Below are 26,373 nucleotides of genomic sequence, written 5' to 3' on the forward strand. Positions count from 1 at the left end.
TCAAATCCACCACCCGCAGAATCAGAAAACTGATCAGCAAGAGATGAGCCATGAAAAAAAATCTCTCTGCAGTTACAGATGGATATTCCTCCCTTTTACCTGGCATCTCACTAAAATGTTTCATAGCAACAGAGCAGGAGTTATCCCACAACAGAGGACAGGACTGGTTATCACACAAAGCAGCACCATCCTGCACAGTACATCCCAAAAATGAGAGGAGAAAACAGGCCAGTGAGCAAACTCAGTGCTTAAACTGAGTTTCTTAAACAGTAAGAAATCCCTGAAGGATTTCTTCTTTAGATCATTAGTATGTTTTCTCGTGCAGTGCTGCTGGTTGTCCTCATCACCCAGCCAGGAAGGCACAGACAAGAGCATCCCCAGCCCTGCTGAGCACTGCAGCACAGTGATGGCACAGTGATGCTCTCGCAGTCCTTGGAGACAGCAGGACCCTTCAGCTCCCCTGAGCCTCCATCTCTGTGCCTTCCTAAAACAGCTCTTCAGGCTACCCAGGGAAAGCTCTGAGGATGGAAATGGTGGGATCACCAGCTGATAAAGCCACCATCAGGTGCCCCAGGTGGAAGCTCACTGCAAGAGCCACCTTTTCTCAGTGGCCTTCTTTTCACGGACCCAGCACAACTCTCAGCACAGCAGAGAGCATTCAGGAACACAGGATCACTGGACCTGTTCCTGTGCAGGTCTATTTATAGTCTCAAGTGGTGCTGCAAGGCAAAATGCCAAATGGTCCCCAGTTTCAAAGAGCAAGTCCCTGAAGTGCTCCACCTGAGAACCAAGAACACGTGCCCCAGACTGGGGCAAGAGACCACTGCAGGCACAGTGACTTGTGCCTGCAGTGGCAGGGAAACTTTGCCTTATGGACATCTTTGCACCCCAGCACAACTCTTACAAGCACCTTCATTAGAAAGGCTAAGTGAGGGATAATTATGACTCCTCCACAAAGGAGGACTGCTTTGGAAAGACAGCAGTTACTGCCTGCTCAGAGGGATCTCTCCCAGAAAGCAGGAGGCTGCCATAAAGGTAGGGTGGCCAATTCCTTGGGAAATACCAAAAAAAGCTGCAAGGAAGACCCTCCCCAGCTCTGAAAATGCCCAGCAGCAACACCAGGCTGCTTCCAGCCAATGCTGGTTTTGTTGCAGGGGCAGCTCCAGCACCTCTGAGAGCCTCGTAACAGGCAGATCCATTTCACACTTTTCTACGTTCCTTGACACACTTGAAAAACACAAAGTCCTTGCTGGCCCACAGCATCTTCAGGGCTAACAGCCCCTACAGCACAGCTTTGTACAGTATCAAAAGTTGCATTAGCTGGGAACCAAATTATCACTTGCAGAGCAGTTTTGCAATTAGATTGAAACTGTAAATTGTGCAACAAGCTAAATTAAAAACAAGTTTGTGATACAGACATAATCTTAGTTCAACTCCTCTTACTCACCTTACTCCTTTTTAACTCGTTTCTACACAGATTCAAGCTCCTTTTGCTGGACCACAAATGACTTTGCATTCCTAAAAAATTAAGCACTCCTAAGAACTAACGTATGTTTGTCGTCACTCTTAATATCCACCTTTGCCTGAAGCTTCTTCACCAACACTCACCACTCTGAGAGGCCTTTTGGGCATCAGAGTCCATACCACCCTTCAACTTCCTTGCCTTCCTGCAACATTTCAGGACTCCTTCCCTTCATTCAACTCTCTCTGCCCCAAATATCACCACTCTTACTTTGAGCAGGTCCCCATATTTCATGCTGTGACCTCAATTACAGAGGTTTGGACAACTACCTTTCAGATGGGGCTGAAAGCCATTTAATTTCTGAGCACATCTTACTTGCTTCCTGGTAGAGCTGTTCCACTTCATACAAGTAACTATTTTCTGGAGCAAAGTGAGAACCATCCCATGCAAATACTCTTTCCCTTGTGTTACATCAAGTCACTCCTGCCCCTACCAGGTTCAAACAACACTATATAAAGGCAAAACCGAGTAGCTTCTGCAAAAAAAGACCCCGGTTTATTGGTTTGGGCACTCCCAAGGACAGTGGGCACTTTCAATCCTATGTCTTGAGTCATAGTGAGGACTGGAACTCAAAACTTCTATGTGCTGAGTGGATAAAGCTGGGGCAGGGGGATGTCATCCTACCTGCTCTTCCTCATTTCTCTAAGAGCACACCTGCCTTGGGCACGTCACTCTGAGGAAGGTTTAGCAACAGCTCCCCTGGACCTGACACCCAAATCTTTGAGGGACAGCATTCAGCACCACCAGCAGCCTCTTGCAGCCTTCCCTGGCCGACTTGGGCATTCCCAAACTCCACAGGCCAGTGTTCACCAGCCTGCTTTGAAGCCACCCCGAGTTCTTTAAGGAACCCAGACACCCACCTCATGGGTTTTTTTTAAATTCCACTAGGCAACAGAACACATAAAAATGAGATGACGCAAGGCTAACCCAAAGCTCCCCTAATGAACATAGCCCCAAGTGTCCAACAGGATGTGACAGGTGGAGGGGCAGGCGAGCCCAGCCGAGGATGAGGTCACAAAATGAGCAGTTTGCACAGTACACTACTAATCTTAAATTCCAAACTCATTATGCACAAGCCTAACAAACAAAGGAGCAGCTTAGCAGATTTACAATGTACCTTCTCTGAGGGTGGAATAATTATTTACCTGATAGCAACCATCGTCATACAACAGCAATAAATAAATAAATAAATAAATAATCCCAGCAACTCTTGTGAACCGTGGCTTCACTAGACAGACTGACAGCTGGAACGTGCCTTTAGCTAGCTGAGCTCAGGCAGAGTTGTAAATATTTGCAACAAATAAAATAAAGCTTGCTAGACTGAGCAGAAACCCAAACATAGTAGTTAATGGCATCCAGGGAGACACTGCAAGAGACCCACACCCCCCTCAACTCCTTCCAGCTTCCAATGAACAGGGTTTTTTTCTCTTTGCTTTTCTCTAAGATCATTCCTTCCTGCACATATACACATGTCAATACCATTCTGATTTCATTCTCTCAGGTTGCAACTGTTATTTGTCCAGGCTGAAGTTAATAAACATTACAGAAAAGGTTTGTATTCCTAATTCAGCTTTACAGCAGCATATTACCATGCAGTGACACATCCAGAAAAAGCATTTCCAAAGTCATACTTCATACAGGATCTCTCCTTTATTTAGATAAAAACCCAAAGAATCCTGAAAGGAAATAGTACATGTGCACAAAACATGCTCAGCTAGGCTCTCCCACTCAGATCTCTCAATGATCCTTTTCCACTTCTATGGCATTATTCCGACCTCCCAGTTTGAAGCGCCAGAACCACATGTTCCCCTTGCCCATATTCCCAATTTCTCACCATCTGACAGTTTCCAAAGTCTGCTCCCAACTTCTCACCCTGAAACAGTACCTCCGGCCCAAGTTTTTTAGCTGGCTGCTTCTCCTCCAGAAAGGATCACAGTAGGTCCTGTTTTCTTTATGCATTTATATGTCACAACAGGATGGCTGGCAGCAAGATTAGTAGCAAGCATTGATTGCTCCTGTCTCCATCCTACAAAGTATCCTTCACCTAGGACATTCCAGTTGTTTCCACATCTTGTTACTTTTCTCCGACCTCCAGACCCCAATGCCCTTGCCCTACTTGTTTCCCCCATTCCTGCAGCAGCTTGTGTTGTCACATATTTGCAAAGAAAAGAGACAGCATCTCAGAATTTGGGTTACAGGCAAGCTTTAACAATATACTATGTTATCATCGTGCTGCTTTAAACACATTAAAACTGGCAAGCTTCCAGCACCTAAGTATCTTAGAGATTATCAACATCTTTCCAGGAACCCAAAATAACAATATTCACCCGGATTTTCTCAGAATTCACCCCAAATAAATTATTTAATGTGACAGTACGCCAAACCAGGCACTTAATCCTTGCACAGAGACAACGATTGCCTTTGCAGGTTTGAACAGACACAAACCTCCTTCCAACTCTCCAGAACTTCAGTGCTCTCTTCACAAGCAGCCTCACAGGGTGGTCTCAGAAGACCAGACCCCCAACACGCTCCCCCTGGCCACACCAGCCCAAACAGCAGGTTCAGGTGGGTTTATGCCCATTTTGTGCCAGAAGAGCAGCACAAAGGAAGGTGCAACATACCTGTGAATCTAGATCAGTGTTTTTTGGGGAGCAGTTAAGGAGGATGAATCCAGGTCTTCCCAGAGGTGGCAGCTGCACCATCATCTCCAGTGCAACTCTTTCCCTGAGCTGTAATATCCCTATGAAATACCACCTGCAGGACTGGGCTCCAGCCACCTGACACTGCACCTGAGGTGCTCTAGAGTAAAACAGTCTGCAAAATAGGCACTTGCTTGTTCTTGATGCTCATTTCTGCAAGGAACACAGAATTCATAAACTCCACATCTGCAAATGTATGTCTGCCTGCACTGTAAAGGAATAATCTTCATGGGAACTGATTTAAAAAAAAACTTGTTTACGGTTAGAGGCTGCTAATTACAACATTAAAATACTAGCCCGAACCCCACATTACACTTGCATTGTGTTTTACATAGCAGTATACGTAACAATCATCACAGCAAGCTGCTCTGTTGGCTCATGCTGGAAGAAATAATTATATATCACAGCAACACAATTTTGCCCTTCAACCTGCCAGTCCAGTCCATGCAGCAGCTGTGAGCAGCAGGTCAGGGTGGGGGGAGCCTACAGAGTGTTTCTACATAATCACTTACCACTGAAGAAAAAAAAGCTAAAAACCATCAGCCCCTGGTTTGCATGCTTGGCAGAAAGCTGCTAACACAAACATAACAGCAGCCCTTGCAGCAGGGATGTTACCAGAAAAAATGAGCTCGATCCAAAGGCATTATTGGTGTTGAAGTACTAGCTGGAAGTTGTAGTGCAAGCCTTCCTTAGTAACTGTCACCATTCTTGTGCTTGTACCAGTGATACCAACACTGTCCTGTTTCACCTGGACACTACTGTGACCTCTCTGAAACATATTCTCACATGAAGCCCACAGACAACAGTGACTAAGGCCTATGCAAGTCCCAAGCTGAATTTCTGGGCAAAGATACTGAGACAGAGCCTTTCAAAAGGCACCCCAAAACTGTTAGTGCCCACCCACAGCAAACAGAGCCTTAGGGTGCCTAACACTGAAAACTACACTTAACTTCTGCCTCAGATGGGCCAGAGAACAGGCTGACCTCTCCCAAGACTTTGGTTCCAGTGAATCAGAATATTTCAATCTTGACACTCAAAGCAGCATCAGGTTTTTTACAGCTGTTGTGGATAAAGCAGTGGCATTGTTATATTATGAATATGCAATAAAATCAGTTTTCCTGTGCTGTTTTTTTCCCCCGTATGAAGTGTAAAAACTACACATAAGCCACTAGTTGTGCTGTTACTGTTTAACTAGAGATTATTAAAAATAAATCATCACAGTTCTCGTATAATGTGATAGTGATGCAACAGTTAACTGTCCAGCAAAATCTGCCATGCCAGGCTGCTTAATCATGTTGTCTTTGTTACAGCAAAAAATTATATTAAAAGACACTGAATTTTTCCAAACAAAAACATTACAGCCTGTGTATTTCAAAAACTTTTTGATTCCAAAATAGAACGAGACAGACAATAATGGCCAAGAGCCTGACCAGCTTAATGGAAGTTGGACTCTCATTTTGTTCCCAGCACTGAAACAGCAGATTGTTCACAAAAGACAATTAAAAGCCAACAATTTCAATTTTTTTAGCAGAAAAGTAAACAGAAAATTACTCCTTCTGTTTCATTTTCAAAGTCTTAAAGCATGTTGCTTTGAAAAGCAAACATAGAAACACAAGGGCATCATTAAAGTGTCAGAACAGGTTTCTCTTGTACCCTCATTTTTAAGCAGCTGTACTGATTTCTTCCCAATCAACTTTTAATCAGAGAACATGGTTAAGAAGCTGAATTTGCTTGTAAAATCTCTTCTGCAAATCTCTTCTGCTCTTGCTTCCCAGTTTTCTTTTAGCTCCTGACCAGACTGTACAGCAGGAATTAGTCATGTTGCCTGCCACCATGCTGGAAAGGACCTCTGATACATTGCCCTAAGTGCCAAATAAAAACACACACAGTGCACAAGAGCCTCTGCAATGACTTCTAAATGACAATGGGTAAGTTCACAGCAGCCCCACAAATTTTAGACCAGAAGGTTATGAAATGACCTCCACTCTACATGGGGTAATGAGCAGTACCAGGGCCAGTCCAGCTTTCCATCAGCAGGGCTGCACGGGCTTATTTCCAGCCTTTTAAGAGACAGAATATATTGATTCAAATTATCACCTGGAATCTGTAAATCAACAGTAGCTAGCTAGGGAAGTTTCCTTCTCACCAGAAAAGTACAGATTTATTTCAAGCAGAATGCACATGTACTTACACAAAACTAACGCAGCCAGCAGTCTGATAAATAAAAAGCAAACACATGTGCTTGCTAAAAGATGCACAGTCGGTGCAGCCAGCTCGGCCTCAAAATATCTGTGCCCTCTCTGATCAGCTTGGCAGTCACACAAAACCCTCCCGAGGAAAGCAGGCCAGGGAAGCAAAAAGGTGATGCTCAATAGTTCGTATCAAAGCAAATGCTGAACTGAATTTCATGGGCTATTTCTGTTTCCTTGCTAAATAGCAAAGGCCTACTGCAAATAACAGAGTGAGAGTTTTGCAGGAGAGAAAAGGTCACCCAGGATCTCTCACCATGGAAAATGCTGTGCTACAGACAGGGAGCAGCACTGTCTCCCTGTGTAAAGAAATATACAGAAATACTACTTATTGTCTCCACATGTTTATACAATAGACACTCCAACTGCAGCCTTTCCTTTTAAGACTGTTTTCAAAAATAAAAAAGTACAAAAAGATGTGGTGAGGGTTTCCTTCCCAGTGCAGCAAATTTGAGGTGCAGAATAAACATGGAATTATTGAGTCACTCACAAAAATGTTACCGGAGAGATTTCAGAGACATACTTCTGGCTTAGCTCTACTCCCACTGACGTCGGTTCAGACTTTTACCACTGATTTCAGGCAGTGCTGGCCTACGTAGCACTTCCAGCTCAGCTATTATTACCTTTTAGTTTAAAATATGTAATGTTCCTCTGTAACAGACGGAAAAATATTTCAGGAACTTTTTAAATCTGTTCCTCCAAGATACATTTTTATTTTTTTTTAAATCACACTGAGACATGGTTCCTGGATGCAAGAACATGTGACCATGTTCTAAATAAAGGATATTTTCCACTTCTTGCACAACTGGAACAGATATAAGCAGTAGCTTGAACAAACTGCATTGCAGAACCCAACCAGAATATAAAACACTTGAATAAGACCCATAAATAGCAGTAATATGAAAAGACTACCTCCAATAAGGCACAAACTCAATGTTAAGCCTAATGTAATCAAGTTCAAATTCAATCACACTGCAAAGTTCATTTACAAAATTTAATTTGATCATCTGCAGGCTAAGGCACTAGGGCACTTCAGAAGAGTCCTCTTTGGCTCCAGAGTAAGCACACATTTCAAATATGTGTGCCTATTTGGCAAAATTAATATTTCCTCAACAATCATTGTGTATTAAAAGGGAAGCTTTAACTAAATCAAGATTTCCGTGTTGACCACCAGATAAGAGGAAAAAACCAAAAACGAATGCTTTGCAGAGGATCCTAACTGGACAGAGATGGGGCACCAGCTGATACAAGTAAATTATTGAAGGTTTGCACAATGAAAAAGGTCTTTGGGCAGCAGGAATGATGAGAATTTTATAAAGACATCACTGCTTTAATAATGACAAACTCTACATCTCAATGCTATTGCTCATAAAACAAAAATAAGCTTATTAAGAAACTATCAAGCAAATTAAATGCATATTTTTTCCACTTATATATAAATACTTCAGTAACGGCATCATTTGGGTGCTTTTTAACCAGTCTGAAAATATAGGCAACAGAAAAGGGCACAAATGGCAGTAATTTATCTGCAGGTTTTATTAAGAGCATGGCAGTAAATTACAACAGCTGACAGTAATTTGCTGGTGCTTGTGAGGACCATCCAAATGGACACACATTGCAGAGAACAAAAAAATACAGAGAAAATCAATTTAATATAGAAAATTTTGCTGCATTTGCCACACCTGGGTTGGTTCAGATTGCCCTGTGGAGAGGCAGGCTGTACAGCCTTTACCTCCAGATACCAGTTTGACATCCAAAACATTGCCAAATGATTTAAAGAATCCACATTAGAGACATAACTCAAGCCTCCAGCACCCTGCTGACTGCATGCAGACATGTCAGGATCTGTGTTTACTTTTGGTTATAAAACTCCACCAATTTCATTGTACACTGCTTGTACCAGGAAACAAATCTTATTTGCTTGTTCATTACACAAACACATACATATTTAAGTGTATGTACTTGTAGATTAAAACTATTATCCTTTGTGAATATGGCAGGAGAGGAATAAAATATGAGTATGAGGGGGAAAAAAATAGATCTCATTGTCTTACTGGTAGTCTTAAAGCCCATTTTCCTCCCACAGTGAAAAGTGACTCTGAAAAAACCAAAGCAACTGAAACATCATCTCAGTTTTCAAAGACATTCAACCATGGCAAATTCCAGAGACCCCATGAATGTAGAGATTACTTTGCCCAAGGATCTAACTTCTCATGAGTCGGGAGGGTTTGGGAAGTATGGGTTTGACTAATCTATCTCAGCCCCATGTATTCTCTCCACCCCCTGTGATTAAAGCTTTTGCTGGGCTTACATTTTAACTTGGCTTCTAGCAGTCAATTGTGGCTTGGCCAAAGTTAGTACAGTATTTACTGCAAAAAGCTTTTATTATTGGACCCCTTGGAGCTTTGGATTGCAGACTTGAATTATGAAATAAGGATGGAGTAACTGCGAGGGCACACTGGAGAGGAGAAACCTTTAACTGGATGTTACATATTAGAAAACAAGCAATCTGGGAGGAAGCAAATAGAGTTTTGCTGAGAGAAGGACAGCAGTATCAGCAGGGCTTAGTTAAACTGGTCAACAAAACTGTTTCTTCTTGGTTCAGAGCACCGACATTCTTACCTATTTCTGAGCAGGATGGAATTTTCTCTGTACTCACAATTTCAGCTGCTATGAGTAAGCCCAAGATGCTTCTCAACTCTTATGGTTAAAAGATCAGAGAAAGCCCTGAATGTTGCTAGGAAATCAGCAGTTCTCACCAGGGAAAAGAGCAGATTGCTGTTTAGACTCAGCTCCTCACATCAGCTCTGGTTTGCCTGCTCCCCAGGCACCCTTCCAGAGCCAGGCTGCGGAGAGGGTAAGAAAGCAATTCCCATGGCCACAGTCCCACAACTACACCACATTGACCTGCTGCTATTCCACTTACTGCTATGCAATTACTCCTGATTTACATCCACAAGAGAAAGCAGCAGGGTGATGCTGATACCCTCGATTATCATCAGTCAGACGGGTTCCAGGCCTGAGCAAAGCTGAAGGACTACAGAAGTCCTCTGAGATATGATCACGAAACAAACAGGTTTGTGAGCAACTTCTACCTCCTGTTATCATCAAGTTTATCAGCCTGGCTCCAGGGACAGGTTTATATGGACCTGGCAGGGCCCCTGACTCCTTTGCATCTTCATCTCCCACAATACCAGGATGACAACTGAGCACCTCTCCCTCGAGGTACGAGCTGTACGTGAGCTGGGCAGGCTCCACACTGAGGTTAACGTGTCAGTTCACTATCTGCCAGAAAAACCGTGGATTGTTATTCCACCCTCAGGGCTCCCTGTTTTCATACACATGGGTACATGTGGAGCAACACGAGGCAGACAGGGACAAGCTGGTCACTCCTCCAAAAAGCTCCCCTAGAAACATCAGGACACATATTGGTCTGAAGCACCACCAGGATGTCAGGGTGACAGACCCCTTTAAACTCAAAGGGTGGGCAGTGCTGTCTCTGCAGGAATATCAGGTAAGGAGGTACTGGGGAAATTCACTCCAGGGAAGTTTGAAATGGCAACATTTAGAAGACAGTAAAATACTCCAGCGCTTCATTAGAGTTTATTCACTTCTCCCTGAGAGAAGTGAACAATGGAAGGCTGCACTTGGGTTCCAAAACATCAAGTCAAAGGAATTAAAAGCAGTTGCAACATCTGTGCAAGGTCAAATGCAGACCTGCTATCCATGCTCACACCAGGAACGCACAGACAAACTGCTGACTACAAAGAGGACAGCCACAAAGGGACAACTCCTGCACACCAGTTAGGACATGCAGCTGGTACGAACAGGGCAACTGGACCACAGCGAAGTAGTCATGACTGCTGCATTCCACTGTCAACACAAGCACTAAACCCGAAGCCCTGTGTGTCTCTCAGCTGCCTCCATCACAGCTGGAACCCATCAGTGCCAGTGAACCCCATCTGCTCTGCACATTAGCCTGGCTCTCAGATAATTACCTGGGTAATGGCAACTTCCCTGCATAACCTTGGGGAGCAAAGGAGTTCTGGCAACTTCAGTTTGGTTGCATGGCCTGTCAGGCTGCACAGCACCACCATTTACCTGTACCAAGGGTTCAGTGTAAGCAGGGCTGCCGTGAAGACAGGCCACAGGAGGTGGCCCCACATCTGTCAGCCCTTTTGACAACAACAGAATTTTAACACCTTTTACTATAAACTTTCAGTGTTTCTGAAGCATTCAGAGGATGATCAAAAAGTCATTTATTTACTTTGAAGTTTGTCTGACAGGCCGTACAATCTAAACTCATTCTAGCACTTTTTTTTTTTTAAATATTTACATTCTTATTCATTTTTCCACTGCACACAGATGTACAAAGAGCAGTGTTCAAAACTAAAATATGAATATAGAGACAGGCTAACAACAGACTCGATTACAAACATGATACACTCGTAGCAACGACCTTATATTCAGCAGAGTGCTGCTTAGGAGAGTGTTGAGGTGAAATGGAGGGTTCCTTGAATGAAAAAACGGAGGGAGAAACGTGCCATCGCTGCCAAGGTGGATGCCCAAGGTGTGGGAGAGCACTGACTTTCTTTTTCCAGCAGTAGGACGGACAACGGGTCGCTCACAGCCCACAAGGGAGGGAAACACACACAGACCGCCTTATTTCCCTTTACACAGCATATCTACGCGACACAGCCGCTCCAGATAAGCAAACAGGGTCTATCTAAGGGAAAAAACACTCTAGGAAGAAAGTGACCTACCTAGCAAAAGTTTCCAGTCTCCAAGCAACTGCAAGTAGCAAAAAAAAAAAAAAAAAAAAAAAACAAAAAACCAAAACCAAAAAAACCACACAAACGAAAAAACCCCAACCAAAAGCCAAGCAACCAAAAACAACCTTAGATGCTACAACTCCTTGCAACCCCTCCGCGCTGACCCCGCCGGGGGTTCTCGGCCGCGGCCAGCGGCGCTCACCGGGGCAGGTGCGGCCCCGGCCTCGTCCCCCCTCCCGGCGGGGCTGCTCCGGGTGACAGCCGGGCCCGCACGACCAACAATGCCCTTTACATAACGCGGGCCCGGCCCGCCCTCCGCCAACAACGCCGCTATTATGGCAGGGAGCGCTCGGCGGCCGCCCCGCTGCGCAGCAGCGGCCGCGGGGATGCTCCGCGCCCGCGCACGGCGGGGACCCGCGCCCCGCGCCCCACCTGCTCTTGAGGGGCTGGCTCTTCAGCTCGTAGTACGTCTTGGGCTCCTCGTGGAACTCCTCGCCCACCTCGAAGTCCGGCACGATCCCCGACTCCGCCTGCATCGTCGCCGCGGCCGCTGCGAGAGGGAGAGACGGGAGGTTACGGCTGCGGCGCCGAGCGAGCCCCGGCGCGCCGCCCGCCCCGCTCCGCTCCGCTCGGGTGGCTCGGCTCACACACAGCGCCGCCCGCCCCGCCTGGGACTTGTAGTCCGCCCCGGGGCCGGCCCGGCCGCCTCCGCCCGCCGCGCACTACAAGTCCCGCCGCGCCGCGCCGGGAGGGCAGGGCCGGCGCTGTCAGCCGGAGCGCGGGGCCGCCCGCGCCGCCCCGTCCCGTCCATCCCGCCCCGGGCCCGGCCCGGCCCGGCCGTGCGCGCCACCTGCCGCCCCCTCCCTGCCGCCACCCCGCCCCCGCTGTGACGTCACGCGGCTCTGACGCCACAGGTGCCGCGCGTGACGTCACGCTGCCCGCAGCACCCCGGCGGCGGCGGCGGCGGCCGGGGCCTCGCCCTCCGCAAAGCGCTGCAGGTGTCCCTAAAATCACAGAGTCATGGGATGGTTTGGGTTGGAAGGGGCCTCAAAGCCCGTCTGATTTCACCCCCTGCCATGGGCAGGGACACCTTCCACCATCCCAGGTTGCTCCAAGCCCCGTCCTACCTGGCCTTGGACACTTCCAGGGATGGAGCAGCCACAGCTTCTCTGTGCCAGTGTCTCGCCACCCTCACAGCAAAGAGTTTCTTCTTCATATACAATCTAAACCTGCTCTCTCTTAGTTTGAATCCATTCTCCCTTGTCCTGTCACTACAGGCTCTTGTAAGAAGTCCCTCTCTGTCTTTCTCATAGGCTCCCTTCAGGTATCATGAAAGGACCAGCGTGAAGGGCTCTTCATCTCCCCTTGGGAACATCTGGCACAGGCAGCAGGTATCCAGCTGCAAACAACATTCCCATACTGCTGCAGACCCAGGAATCAGCCTAGCCAGGAGTTCAGTTAGAGGGGAGGGTGTGATGGGTTTGAATGCCCACAGCAAAGGTCAGCTGGCGATAGAATGTGGGACATTTATTGTGACTTACTTTGAAAAGCAATGAGTGTTTGCATCCCAGGATTTTGCGCTTTTCCAATTAAGTTCCCAACACAAGAACGGACAGCACTAAGTGGCTTCCTCTGAACTTTACCTGCCTTTTTATAAAGAGTCCAAAGCTCATAAACATGGCAAAGAATGGTTCAGTAAAATGGAACATTTGAAGCCAGCTGGGCTTCAGTTATTTCTAACAGAAAAGTTTTAATGCCACCTCATCTTCCAGTTTGGCTCCTGGCATGTTGGGATACTAAGAACAGATAATCTCAGAACATGGAGGCGCGAAGAGCCTCTGCCACACACCATTGTACCCACAGGTGCCAGCCCCAGGGAGAGCCAAAGAGGGACAGCTGGGTGGAAGGGTGGCAAGGAGGTCTTGGAATGGGAGGGTTTGGATGGTGTCAGGGATTACAGAATTCCTGTGCCTGCTCAGCCCCTGTGAGTGATGGGGTTGGTCCTTCCATGGGTTCAAAGACCCAGGACGTGGAAGGTCCCATTCAGAAGTCATTAAATGATCCTGTTTGGTCTTTGTTGTTTTCTTCAGTTTGGGGGTTGGTGCTGCAGGAAGGTGGATTTCAGGAATGGGGCTCTGTCCCTGTGCTCATGAGGGGCCTTCTATCAGCACTGACTGAGACTCAGGACATCTTTAATTTCTTTAATCTTTACAACACAGAGGGCAAGAAACCTTCCTCAGCTCTGTCTCCTTATCTGCTGTGACAGGGACTTCCCTCAGTACAGAAATTCCATAGAGCATTTCATTCATGGCATTTTCCCAGAGCTTTGACCTCAGTTCATTAAGTCATAGCACAAATCAGAGATCTGGGACATTTGAGCATGCTGTTGATAACTGATGCCTAATAATTCTGGTGCCATCATATCACTCACAGCTAAAATCACACCACTCCTGTTGTGCCAGTGGAACACCAGTAACTCCAACACACCAGATAAGCCAGAAAAAGAGTCTTTTCCATACATCCCTTTCCTCTGTCACAACTGCCAAAGCTGCTCAGTGCTGCGCCGGGGACTGCTCACACCTGGGCAGACAAGACTCCTCCTCATTTAAGGCAATGTGAGATTTGATAAAATAAACCCAAGAATTTTAGCTTGCTTCAGAAATTTAAGTCCCAGATTTTATGCAGCTGCCAAATTCCATGCAATGACTTAATAGCAAGAGTAATTACTTTAATGAATCAGATACAACAAATGGATAAGGCCCTGAAGAATGTTCTTTTGAGCCCACATTGGCAGATGGCTGGGATGGCTCGACAAAGGAGTAGGCTTGCTAACAGTGCTTTGGGGGAAAAAGAAAAAGGCAACCAACAAACAAACAATAACAACTTAGAATAAACCCACTGCTCAGCTACATTTACAGCCTGAGCCTCTGTGGGTTAGGGGGTGTTGCTGAGGAACTGTGTTTTCACAAGTGAGGAATCACTCCATGATTTGATGAAGGCAGTAAACAACAGGACTCACCTCTTTGCAGTGATTTTGCTTCTATTTTTCCAGGTGTAAAAATGAGATATTCTCTTCTGCTCTTCAAAATGTACAGCTTATGAGCCTTCAGCTCTATTTTAATTATAGCAGTAGTTCTAAAGAGCAAAGATCTTTTATGCAAATACGTGTCCCAGGCAATGCTGCTTCACTTGAGATCCCACAGCTTCAGCAGGGCCAGTATGTGCAGCTCCCAGGGAGAAAGGAAGCTGGTTTACTTCTCATCAGACCATGAATCTTTTGATTCCATCTTGCAACCTCTGTGCAATGCAAGGTTTTACCTGGTGTTCAGATCAAGGCAATTTCTCATTGCACCTGGGCTAACCGGGACCTTCACACTGCTTTGCTGAGTCATACAATGTTCTTCTATTCATAATAGATGTCATCCATGTTTATAGTATCTTTCTAGAGTTCATTTTAAGGGTGAAAGAGCAATGCTTCCACTGTGCCTAAGCACGATACTAATAAGTAAGCATGCCCGAAAACAAAAATGATGCTTAAAAATTAATCCTGTTATGCCAATATTGCAGTTAAATTGACGTAAAGAAAACATGCTGCATGGTTTTGATTTCTGTAAAGTTACTCTCTATAGCTGGAATTCAACAGCTCTGGTGATTGTTTTCCAGTTATGAATGTCAAACTGCTTTAGGGAGGTGAGCAAGAACGATTATCCAATTTAGCAAAGTGAAAAACAAAACACAGAAGGGTTATTTGTCAAACATCAAATCAGTGGCAGAACATGAACTTCAATCTAGTGTTCACATCATGGGCATAACCCTACTTAAGCTCTTGCTAGGTAGTATTTCTGTAGAATTGTCACTCCCAAAAAGGGCAATGGCCTAGAAGCAAGTCCCAAACACTCTCAAGGGGGTAAAGTCAGGTTTCAGGAGGGACAGCCTTGTATTCAGATTTAGGGCTCACTGGGAATGCTTGACTTGGTTTTCTATTGCTTTTCAAGCAACTCCTTGCTAAGTCCTTTCCGGAGCTGGAAATTAACACCCAGCAATAAAGGCAGCCTCAGTGCTTATGTGACACTTCTGCCTCATTCTTCACCCAAACTAGCACAACCCCCTCAAAAGCCATGAGCAATTGGGTCTGAGCTCCCCAGTGCCATGTAGACACTGGGTCAGCATTGTTCAGTTATTTTTCAAATGATGCATCTGATTTTGCTAAAACCATTAAAATGTATTCAGCTTATTGGGCAGATTCTCCTTTCCAGAGTGGATTCTCGTCAAGACTGAGAAAGCAGCGCGAAGGTTCAGGAGACTGAAGGACTTTGGTTGTGCAGATCCTGAGAAAGGTTTATCAGGAGACACAGCTCTTCCTCAGTCTGAACCAATATTTCCTGTGATTTCAGCAATGATTTTCAGATACCACAGGGTACACAATGTGATGTGCAGCAAGCACATTGGGTAGAGTTGCTACTTCCCCCCTCAACCCCCCCATTACTCTTTGCAATTTGTAATATCCTCACTTATAATTCTCATAATTTGTATCTTTCTTCTCCTGGCCTACAAGTACCATTTAAAATGATTCTCCCATCAGTAATGTTACTCCAACAATAGTCTGGGGATCTCTAGTTGACAGCAGGGAGCAACAACATAGATTGATATCTCTATAAGTAGGCAAAAATTGACACAAAACTCAGCAGAGTTCCCAGTTTGCAAGAATTCCCCCGCACCAACTATTTGTGCATTCATGTGAAGAGGAAAGGAAGCAGTCAATGCTGCTATTCAAAATAAAAAATAAACAGACATGTGATTTAATTTTGAGGAAAGTTCCCAGACTTTTGCATTCATACTCTGTATTGTACACTGCGAAATTCATGAGGAGAATGCAATTTACCCCTGCAGACTAAAAGACAAGAAGTTGTTATCGCTCTTTATCTCCCCACAAGGCAGAAAACTTGTGTAAAAGCGTTCAGTATTGAGTATGAAAGAAAGGGGGCATTTAAGTGAGAGCTTCCCGTAGCCATGGAGAGATTTTTGTGGAGTCTCACAGGAACATCCCTGTCCCATTTCTTTGCTCCACCAAGCACAAAAAATGCAAGTTAAAATCTCCCATCTCCAATATCTCATTTCTTGTCCCAGTTCCTTTTTCTCCAGCCACACTGTTTCTTTGCAGACCCCCAGCCTATCACCCATCTCCTTCCTTCCCCAGCTGCCATCTCGTCTCTTTGCCCAGCCAAGGCACCTTCTCCCTCTTTTGGACTTCGGCTCCCTCCACCTCCCAGTGATACCCACACACATTTGTTTAATCACAGTTTCTGCCTACCCTGGGTGCTGTTTGAGCTTTTTCTCCAATAAGGTGCAGTTTTCACCCTTTCTGCTTTCAAATCAAGGATTTCCTTTTCCCCACTCAGGAAAAGAAACCAAACAATCTCCTCTCAGCTCCCCACAGGCAGGACCTCAGAAGTGTAACATACGGGAAATCCTGCTCCCATTTAGGGTGGGAAATGCCTGAGAGGGATGAAACCCATGGAAATTCAACTGCTGCTTTGCTGTGCATTTACCAGGTACAGTTTTGCCAAGAATTATCATTTAGCCTGATTGTCGCAAGAGCAGCACGTGACATATCTCTGTCATACATGAAAACCAGCAGCCACATACAGTGAGATAATTTCTCCATGCTTTGTCAGTTTTCATGCAGGGCTTTGCTAGACAGCCAGAAACAACCAGATGGTTTAAGAAGGAATCAAAAAATCATTTTATGAGGGAGAACAACAGGCCAGCTACCCCATGTCTCAGCAGGACAGCCTTGCTCTCCACAGCCTGCCCCATGCAAGATGCTAAATAATTTCACTGCAAAGTTTGCATTTGCTTCTCTTAGAAAAAAGTTTGGAGCTCTCAGATTGAAAATGGGCCCCCTTGTTACATGAATACACCAGGAGAAATGAGGAGAATTCATATTTTAAAATATAGTTTCTAAGAATGTGTCATCAGTTTGGAACAAAGTCTGAAACCCTGTCAGTCCCAGAGTGGTTTTATCAGCAGAACTGAGGGAGATTAATTCTGCAGCTGGGGCTCCTGAACAAATTATGTTACTCTAATGAATCATTCACTAATTCCTAGTCCTCCCTTTCTTCATCTCTGCCATATTTGGATGGGTAATGGAAGAATTCAAGGGGGAACTGGACAATCTCTCTTGTTCAATATCCTTGTTTTGATTTTCACGTGTTCCTCTTTCCAGATGCTAACTCATGACACTGGTTAGCAACAGGAGTAGTGGCGCAAACAGAAGCTGGAAGAGCAATGTCATTCTGACTTGGCTTTAGGGGGAAAAAAAAAGCCTAGACTGGGATTAAGTCATTCCCTTTGGTTCTTCATCAAAAGAATTGCCTTCATGATTTCCTTGCCAGAGACTGAGCCTGGTGCTCGAGGCAGATGTTCCTGGGTTCAAAGAGAGGGTGTGGGGGGATCACAGCTGCCTCTGCAGGGACAAATGGTCAATCCTCCATGGTTTGGGGAGGTATTCAGGGAAGGGATTTGCAGGATGTAGAGGAGAGCCTGGGGAGTCCTGCCTTCAGTCCCTGGTCTGGAGAGCAGGATCTGACAGGATCTGACCTGGGCTTCCAGCCAGTAACACCCAGTCACCTCGGAAGTGGTGACTGTGCATTTACGAGTGGAGAAGTAGGGAGCTAGCCTTTTCTTTGAGTGAAAGCTGAGGTTCTCCTGAGCTAGAATAGCTCTAAGAACTGCTGCCTTGGGAATGACAAATCCAAGGCCAAGAACAGGGTCAGAAGAGCTGGCAGCAGGCTGCGTGTCATCGGCTGCTCCTGGGGACCAGAGGGTTATTCCTGCAGTGGGAAATCATTTGGGTCTTGCTCCTCGAGGAAGGCAGGCTCATCCTGCTGAGCTCTCTGTGGGAGGGAAAGGCAGTGGCAGAAGCAGCCAGAGCTGGGCCCCAGCAGGTATCACTGACTGGCACTTGGACACGGCCATGGACAGGCTGCGAACAACAGCTGGAAACTCGGTAAACGTCTGTGGAATAAAGTTTGCGAGGCCAAACCTCATCTGGCCAACATGGAATTGCAAATCCAGTCAATTAAACTGGTGCAAAGGCCAGAGCACACGTAGATAAACCAGGTTAAACTCTCACTTATGCTGATTTAATGTAATTCAGTACAGCATCAGTGGTAGTTAAACTGATTAGAGAGTTAACTGGTTTAAATATATTTGCCCTAAGTACTGGCACTGGTTTAACTGGACTGCTTTAAAGTGAGAAGCAAACTGTAGACCTCTGCCAATCTTACCCTGTTGTTTTTAAACCAGTCTCTACAACCTGTAGAGACATGTAAGAAACTGCTTTTAACCATGAGCAAAGAGCACTGAGAACAGGGGACTTGGCCCAGCAGCCCTGGTCTTTGGTGCCTTATTCTCCTCAGCTTTCCTGAGAAACTGAGCCATCTTCACATCAACAACACTCAGGTCTAAATTTGCTTCCCAAAAATCCTTTTATTGAGGGAAAATGGATTGAAATCACAGCCCATTTTTAAAATACAAAATCTCATCAATTTAGAGGGAAGGTGTTTGTTTCCCTTCCCACTGTCTAATAATAGTTTTGACTGGAAAAAGCAAAGATTTCTCAGGCTATTTCTATACCATCCCACGAATGATTCCTGTGCTTTATGTGTCTTTTGAGATATTTCATTACAAGCACTATCTGAAGAGAACAAGACTTTTTTCAACATTAGAAATATGAATATTAGGAGGCACAATGTGTTCAAATACCAAGACTTTCATGTTTCTGCTTTACAACAGGCCTTTACACACACATCATGAAATACAAACCCTCCTCAAATGTCTTCAATTACTCACTCACCTGAAATCAGAATATCAAATATTATTCTAATAAATACTAAAATATTCTCCACCTGAAGTCAGAATCCCTTTTTTCCCCTCATCTACTGTATTTCTACATTTCTATGTCACCACCTAAAGGGTTTGTCTTCAAACAAAAGCTACGCCGTGAGAGAATCACAAATCCAAAGCAAAATAAAAGTCTTTAGTACGTAAACCCTGCTGAGACTTGTGGGGTTTTTGAAGCAGAGGATTTAAAGGATAAAGGCTAATTTGCTGAATTTTTTGTGTTACCTTTCACACTTTTGGATGTACAGAAAGGATGCGTTCAGCTAGCAAGATAGTGTGGCAAGTATTTTAAATCCATATTATACAGAGGTAATTGGTAGCATCAAGGGCCAAAACTATGTATAGTTGAGATCAAAACTGCCCATATGAAAAAAAAAAGCTTCCCAAAACTCTTATTGAGTGATCATTAAATGCTTTACTCAGAATGTGGGCCTACTTCAGATCCCCATAGGGATGTAATCCTTTTTTTTCCCTTACTGTCTCAGCAGGGTGCCATTTGATCTGAACAGGCACTGTAAGGCCATGTCATTGCTTCCATCTACCTGGAAAGCATAATTTGCCAGAGGATTCTTTTTCCTTAATGAGGCTTCATTAAGAAAAGGGCAGTAAAAGGCCTGATAGCCCAAACTAATGTACTGAATGTGATTCCATTGAGCCCATGCCCTGCTTGTGAAGAAAGGCCACTCATCAGCCATGAAGAAGGGATGTCCCTTCCCTCACTGCAAATCCAGGGAGGAGTTTAAATGCTTACTTCAAATATGTGTGTACAAGAAGCAGAAAATGAGATAGCTTTCCCAGTAAAATGCCTCTGTGGTTTTGCCCCTCTGTTTGCATCCCTGCATCAACTGTTCCCCCACACTTCCCTTAGTTCTGTGTTCACCCAGCACTCGTTCCCATCAGTGCCAACCTGTGAGGAGGCTGGAGAAATGCTCTGGGGGGAGCATCAGTGTCCCCAAACACACAGCCCAGCCGTGCACAGTGCATGGCCCCAACAGCACAGCTTCAACCACCCACTGCTTCTTTTCATTTTGTCAGTCCTTTGGGAAGCACCAACACGCCTTTCTGTACTGGGGGCTCTGATATAGAATAGCACAGCCTGGACCAAACTGTACAGAGCTAATACATGAACAGACAGACACAGCATTAGGCTTCCACACCCTGCCCAATGCTGTGGTACATGAGAACAGAGTATTCAGACTGCTTCAGATGGTCGCAATTATTTGGCACAGCGGCTTTCATGGATATGGCTGAAGTGAGCTGACTCCTCTCCAAGGAGCTCATCAGTCAGAAAGCCAGACCTGGAGCTCATGTTGTCTGCTTTCCCAGCAGTTAATGCCATTACTGGGGTAAAATGAAATAAAAAGTACACTCTGTACCACTGTGGGAGAATGGAGGAAACACTCTGTGGTGATACCCATGGAAAGTCATTGCACAGCAGGCCTTGAGGCGAAGTTATTTGCAGCACAAAGGCCTTGCTCAGCAGCCAGTCAAATCTGCTTGGAAGGGTTTAGTCCAGAGTAGCCAAAGTTACCTGAAATCCACCTTCCCAAGCTCACCTGGGCTGTCCTTGCTACAGACCTGTTTGCCTGTGTCATCCAAACAGTGCAGAGAAGCCTTGAGTATCAAGGAACCCAGTACTTGCCTCACACCCCTGTCTGCATCCAGCTAATTAGTCTGATTGTTGTCAGAACCTCCGGAAGTCTTTTAAATTTCAATAAAGGCAAAGAGGAGGCTACATGTTGTAGCTCACAGAGGCTGTGATATACACCAGTGGGAGTTCCTGTATCAGTAATACCTGATCCTTATCAGGGGAGAGGTATTACTGAAGTAGTTTATTCTGTCTGGAGCTGATAAAGCCTATCTCACTTAATTTTCCCCAACAGTGGCTGGATTTACTGGAACCAGGGATGTATTGGGGGCTATAAGTACAGCAGAATCAGAGCTCAAGACGTGTGGAAAGCCTGGAGAAGGTGCTATCCAACCCAAGGAACCCAAGTCCTGCTTCTTATAAAGAGCTAAATTTTGCCCTGTTCATGTCAGGTGATTACAAGGCACTTCAATACCTGTCCTTTCATGGAAAATCATCTTCCTCCCCATGAAGAAGGGTTTTTAACCAGCTGCATTTTTCATCCACTCTAAGTGCAAAAGGCGCTACTCAAGCCACTGTGATGTCCTTGCTGAGGACGTCCTTGATGTACCTTGCTGAGATATAATCAAATACATGGTTGAGACCAACTCTCATAACCCCCTCCAGAGCAGTGCACACAAGGTCAGTTATCACCTCTGGAATAAGGGTTTCCTTGGGAAAGGGCGTTCCTGCTTGAGGCATGAAAGCCCTCAGGTTTCTGCTACCAGAAATTGACTCTTGCCAAACCACAGAGCAAGATGCACACAGCCCCCTGTGCCTACCCTGGTGCGAGCATCACAGAGGTCAGGGCTGCTGAATGCTCTTCTGAAAGGCCAAGGAAGGGCCACCCATTGGTGACACTAACTTGCCTCAGGCAGAAGATAAAAGTACGTTATTTATAATTTCTACACATTGTTAGCAGAAGCAGCACAAGGTGCAGTCACTGGCACTTCCCCGTATCCTAAGTGTTCATCAACCTTTCCTTGATGTTAGCAAGTCTATTAATAAAGCACTGCAAGCAATCAGAACTGCTCCACCAGCCTGGGAAGAGGAGAGTTGGTGACACCATGTTCCAGCTGAAAGTCATGTAAAATCCTCTATACCTTTTTCTGAAAGACACTGTCGTCATCAGCAGCAGCAGCAGCAGCAAATGTAAATGTGCAATCACAGCACCTTGTAATTAATGGGAAGTCGCAGGCCCCGTTAGCACTGCAGCTCCTCTTCCACTGGTGGTGAGTGAACAGGATTCTTGCCCAGCTTGGGCATTGTCAGTAAAATTCAGCACATCCAAATGTAAAGAAAAATTATGTCACTGTGTGCTGACCTTCTCAGGTCTGGTGTGTCCCCTTGGCTTGCTGTGTGGCTGAGCATGGGCTGAAGCCACCCTGGTCCTTGGCTCCCTGGGTGATGGAGAGGACTCTGCCCTGTACCTCAGCAGCAGGGTGATGCCTTTGCTGACTGCAGACACATCTGAAACCCCACATCAGCACTCTGGGGAGATGCTGTCTGAGCTCATTGCAGTGTTAATACTGGAAACATCATGTAGGCCTCATTAAGAAATAGTTTTGTTCTTGAGTCTGTCTTATTTTTTAAAGCACCCAGGAGACAACAGAACCACCACATTTCCTCTTACACTCAATTTTCTGATCGGGGGCCTGAAGTACTCACTGCCAGATGTTGCCCTGTTCTCATATGATGCATGTGACATGGGCATCAATGCCAGCAGCTACATTTGCCTGTGATGTCAGTGTGCACAGCAGCCAGGAGAAAGTTCCAGGGGCAGCTAACAGGGGCATATGTGCAGGATCATATATTTTAGATACAGTGTTTTGGTCCTAAACATGTCTTGCCTAAACCACCAAACATCAAGCTGCTTCTGCTCAGCATCACACCACCCCCATGTTTATTCTTTGTCATCATTCTTGCACATGCATCATGCTGTTGGTGATACTTAGGTGTATTATTTTAAGTGAAAAATTGAGTGTGGGAAAAACAAACATCTACTTCATTTATCCAAATTCCAGCCTGGATTTCTATAAGATTTTCTAGAAAATTGCATTATTATTGTGAAGAGAGAAGTATGTTAATGCCATGCCATTGCATATATTTACAGTCTCTCCTACACTCAGCATGAAGAAATAATTTGCCACAAATAATGACATTCTGTTCCCATTCCAGCTTTGCCCACATCCTCAGATCTCCATACAGCTGCAGCACAAGAGATCAGAAACAAGAGACACCCAGAGCAGAGGAGGGCAAGGAGTTCCTGCTGACAGGTCTGGGTGTGCACCCACAGCTTCCCATGCTCCTGACCTATTTGATTGTCCCTTCCTTTGCTGTGTCAATAAAGCCAAGAAAAAACACGCCTGAAAAACACTCCAGCAGCACAACCAGCTGCTGTCAGGTTTTAGACCCATCAAAGGCTTGCAGGGAGCCTTGCAGTACCAAACCAGAACACACCAGCTGAAGAAATATGAGGAGTCTTCAAAGACTCTCGTCTGGGAGACAAAAGGACCTCCTGGTGTGATGTCAATGGATTGAAGATGCTAAGGAAGGAGCTGGTCCTAGGACCTCACTGTGTTCCCTTGGTCAGAAAAAACCCTGGATCTGTTCTCTGCTAGAAAGGGGACATGAAAAATGAGAAGGAAGCAGAAGGGAATTCCAGGGAACTGAGTCGAGCAGCAGAGAAAAAACTGTTTGTTGCATGTCTGGCATGCATCTGACTGACATTTCACTCTTAAAAATGCTCCCAGTAGATAAATTCAGATAAAGGGGCAGAAGTCTTATGATTCAAACACGTGTTGAATAAGAAACCACATAAATGAAAATATCAAGGATTCACTGACTGATGAGGCAATGAGCTCTATTCTGTAAACATATTTTCAAAGGAAAAATCATGTGCCTTGTGTAAAAAAAAGTTACTTTCTTTTGGCAAAGCTCTATGAAAGTTCAGTGAGCCACATCCAGTTACTCTCAGTGGGATCTGAATCTTGCTTCAGGCTGCTTTATATCTTAAGGATCTGTTTAATCTAGCAACATTGTCACATTCTGTCCATTGAGTGTCACCTTGTGACACAGCAGGACACCAGAGGCAACAGGGCACCCAGGCAGAATCGTGTGGTGGCTGGACCATGTGCCACCAGGGAAGCTCTGAACCTGGGCTCCTGTTCCTGCTGGCTCCAAGCTACAGTCAGGAAGTCAGGCAGGAAAGTCCTTCCGAATAGTTGCTCACTCACCAAAATTAGGTCACTAAGGGGGAAGAAATGTCCCTGCAGACTGTAACAGTGAGAAACTTCCTACGTGAATTACGTGGGACTGGCAGCCTCTATGAATGCCACTCAAAGCACCCTCCCACCTCCAGGAGTCTATGGAGAGGGCATAGGCAATGGGATTTTTCCATTCTCTTAACAAGGTTTTTCCTTTCACCCATTCCCAGCTCCTCTGAAACATTTCAGAGTGTGATTTATTGAAATACCTGTGGACTGAGTGCCAGAGGAGCCCAAAATCTGTGGTGTTGGTGTGTGCCTGCAGTTGAGAGTTGCCACACTTGGCTGCCCAACATCTCTGCCGTGGAGGCCATGGGGTTGCATGAACCATTCTGCACAATGGGTCCAAGCTGTCAAGCAGCTCTTTTGTGATGGCTTTCCTACACAGTCAACACAGGAAACCACAAATATACTCCTTAGGATCATCCCCAAAGTGGCAAAACTAAGCACTGCAATGCGCTTGACAACTTTTCCAGTCCTCAAGCTGGTTGCCATGCTCTGAGCTGCCAGTATGGGTACTTCCAAGCAGGAATTCAGGTACCATGAGATCTATAAACACTATTTTTTGCACACACTGCTTCTCCTAACTTCTAAGTTCAGTCAACAGAACCCAGAAAATGACAAGAAGGAAATTGGTTTAGAATAGAGAAGAAGAAACCTTCCCAACTAAAATCACTGAAGCACCCTTGTTTTTTTGGCTCTGCAGAAATGCCAACACAACCTTGAGGGCATTTATCTGGAATTTTGCATTAGTGTGCATGTACTCCTAGACTTGCAAACCAGAGGACTCTGAACAGCCATGTACACCCCATCACACACGTACAGTTGTTTACTCATGTTGAGTATTGGTGCCTGCCATGAGTAGTCCTGCTGTAACCAGTGACTGCTTCCTCCGAGAGGTACTGCTCAACACGAGTAAGAACATTATGGCTTGAGAGAGGTGAAGGTGTGCAATGAAGTCTGGTTGACATCACTGGAAACCAACTTGCTCTCAGTGTGGGGCCAGTTAGGATGTCCCAGTCCTTCTAAGGACACCATTTCTTTCTTTTTCAAGGATCCCCTTGTCCCATTGCAGACACCACTCTCCTTGAAGGGTCTTAAAATCCGTGGAAGGCTTCCTGCAGCAAGGTACCATCACTCCACAGTCTGCATCCACAGACATTTTAAGCCTCTTTTTCCTACAGGTGTAATCCCGAACAGTCCAAAACACAGAGGCACTGGAGCACATCAGCTGACTAAAATCAAAAATGCTGTATCTCAACCATCTGTTAAAAAATGTGGGACCACTGACTCATTAGTTTCATCTAACTCTACCAGCACAATAAAAAAACCACACGCCTTCTGGAGAACAATATCAACATGTGTGGGAGGATATCATCTCTGCAACATAGGGTGGGATGTTGTAGTTAAGAACAACTCTCTGAACTCTGTCAGGTCAGAGCTGCAGTAGATTGGCAGCATTGTCATGGCTTTGTTGGGGTCTGGGTGAGTCCCTTGCCTGGAAATGGGTTTGGGTCCTCTCTTCGACTGGGGATCTGGTGGTACAAAGCCAGGTGGGAGTTTGTCTGCTTTTACCACTCTATTTTAGAGCAGCTTTTAAGCAATTCATTTCTGAGCTGAAATTACGCAAAACTAGCAAAAAGAAGATGTAAGCAGCAACCTCTCCCACCCCCTGTTGGACTGTCCCTGTCTCATCTGGCAAATCCTGATTATCTGGGATTGCAGTAATTCTGGAGGATTACTCACAGGCCGACCACAGCCACTTGCAACAACTTTTCCAGACAAGGAGGAGTGAAAGCTGGTGAATGTGAGTTTAGCAGAGAGTGCCTCAGTTCAGGGGAGCTGCTGAAGAAAACATAAATAACGAGGGAAATCAGCCCTTGGCCGAGTTCAACCTTTGAAAGTTGAAGTCTCCTGCTCATGAGCTCACCATGCTCTGCTGAGCAAGTGGAAGGGAAACATTTTCTCTCTCCAGCGTGACTTGAAGAAAGGAAGTTGTGTGGGCAGAAGCACCGAGGTGACTCTAAATACAGTGATGTCTCCTTCCCTGGCACTCAGGCTTGGGAGCACTTGCTTTCTTCCAGCTGGGGAAATTTCAGTGGCAGGATGTATGGAGGAAAATATTCAATACCTCTTGCTCTGGAGACATTTATTTCTACAGCCAATTTTGACTCCAGCCATGAAGTTTTTATTGCTACCTCTCATGCAGATTATTTATTGTAACTTCCTTTTTTTGAGTAGGCTCTTTATTTTTAAGCAAGTGCTGTTACATTTTTCACTAGATTACTAATAGCCACGTGCTCTGGCTGCTGAAGCTGAATAAGCTGATGTAA

The 26,373-nt window shown here is 45.4% G+C and overlaps 1 protein-coding gene across 5 annotated transcripts in view; it reads right to left on the reverse strand.

Annotated features, from left to right (window-relative positions):
* Positions 1-11,937, reverse strand: part of MITF (melanocyte inducing transcription factor) — a 101,478-nt gene extending 89,541 nt beyond the window's left edge. Inside the window, exon 1 of one of the 5 annotated variants that reach the window (XM_048315372.1) lies at positions 11,675-11,937. In XM_048315372.1, coding sequence (XP_048171329.1) covers positions 11,675-11,778 — 104 coding nt within the window. In that variant the 5' untranslated portion in view covers positions 11,779-11,937. Of the gene's footprint in view, positions 1-4,143; positions 4,167-11,674 lie in introns of those variants that run through there. The other 4 variants (XM_048315364.1, XM_048315361.1, XM_048315365.1 and 1 more) reach the window with 4 other exon arrangements.
* Between the last annotated feature and the right edge of the window lie 14,436 nt (positions 11,938-26,373).

The sequence above is a fragment of the Corvus hawaiiensis genome, chromosome 11, assembly GCF_020740725.1.
Source record: "Corvus hawaiiensis isolate bCorHaw1 chromosome 11, bCorHaw1.pri.cur, whole genome shotgun sequence".
In the NCBI taxonomy this organism is placed as follows: domain Eukaryota; kingdom Metazoa; phylum Chordata; class Aves; order Passeriformes; family Corvidae; genus Corvus; species Corvus hawaiiensis.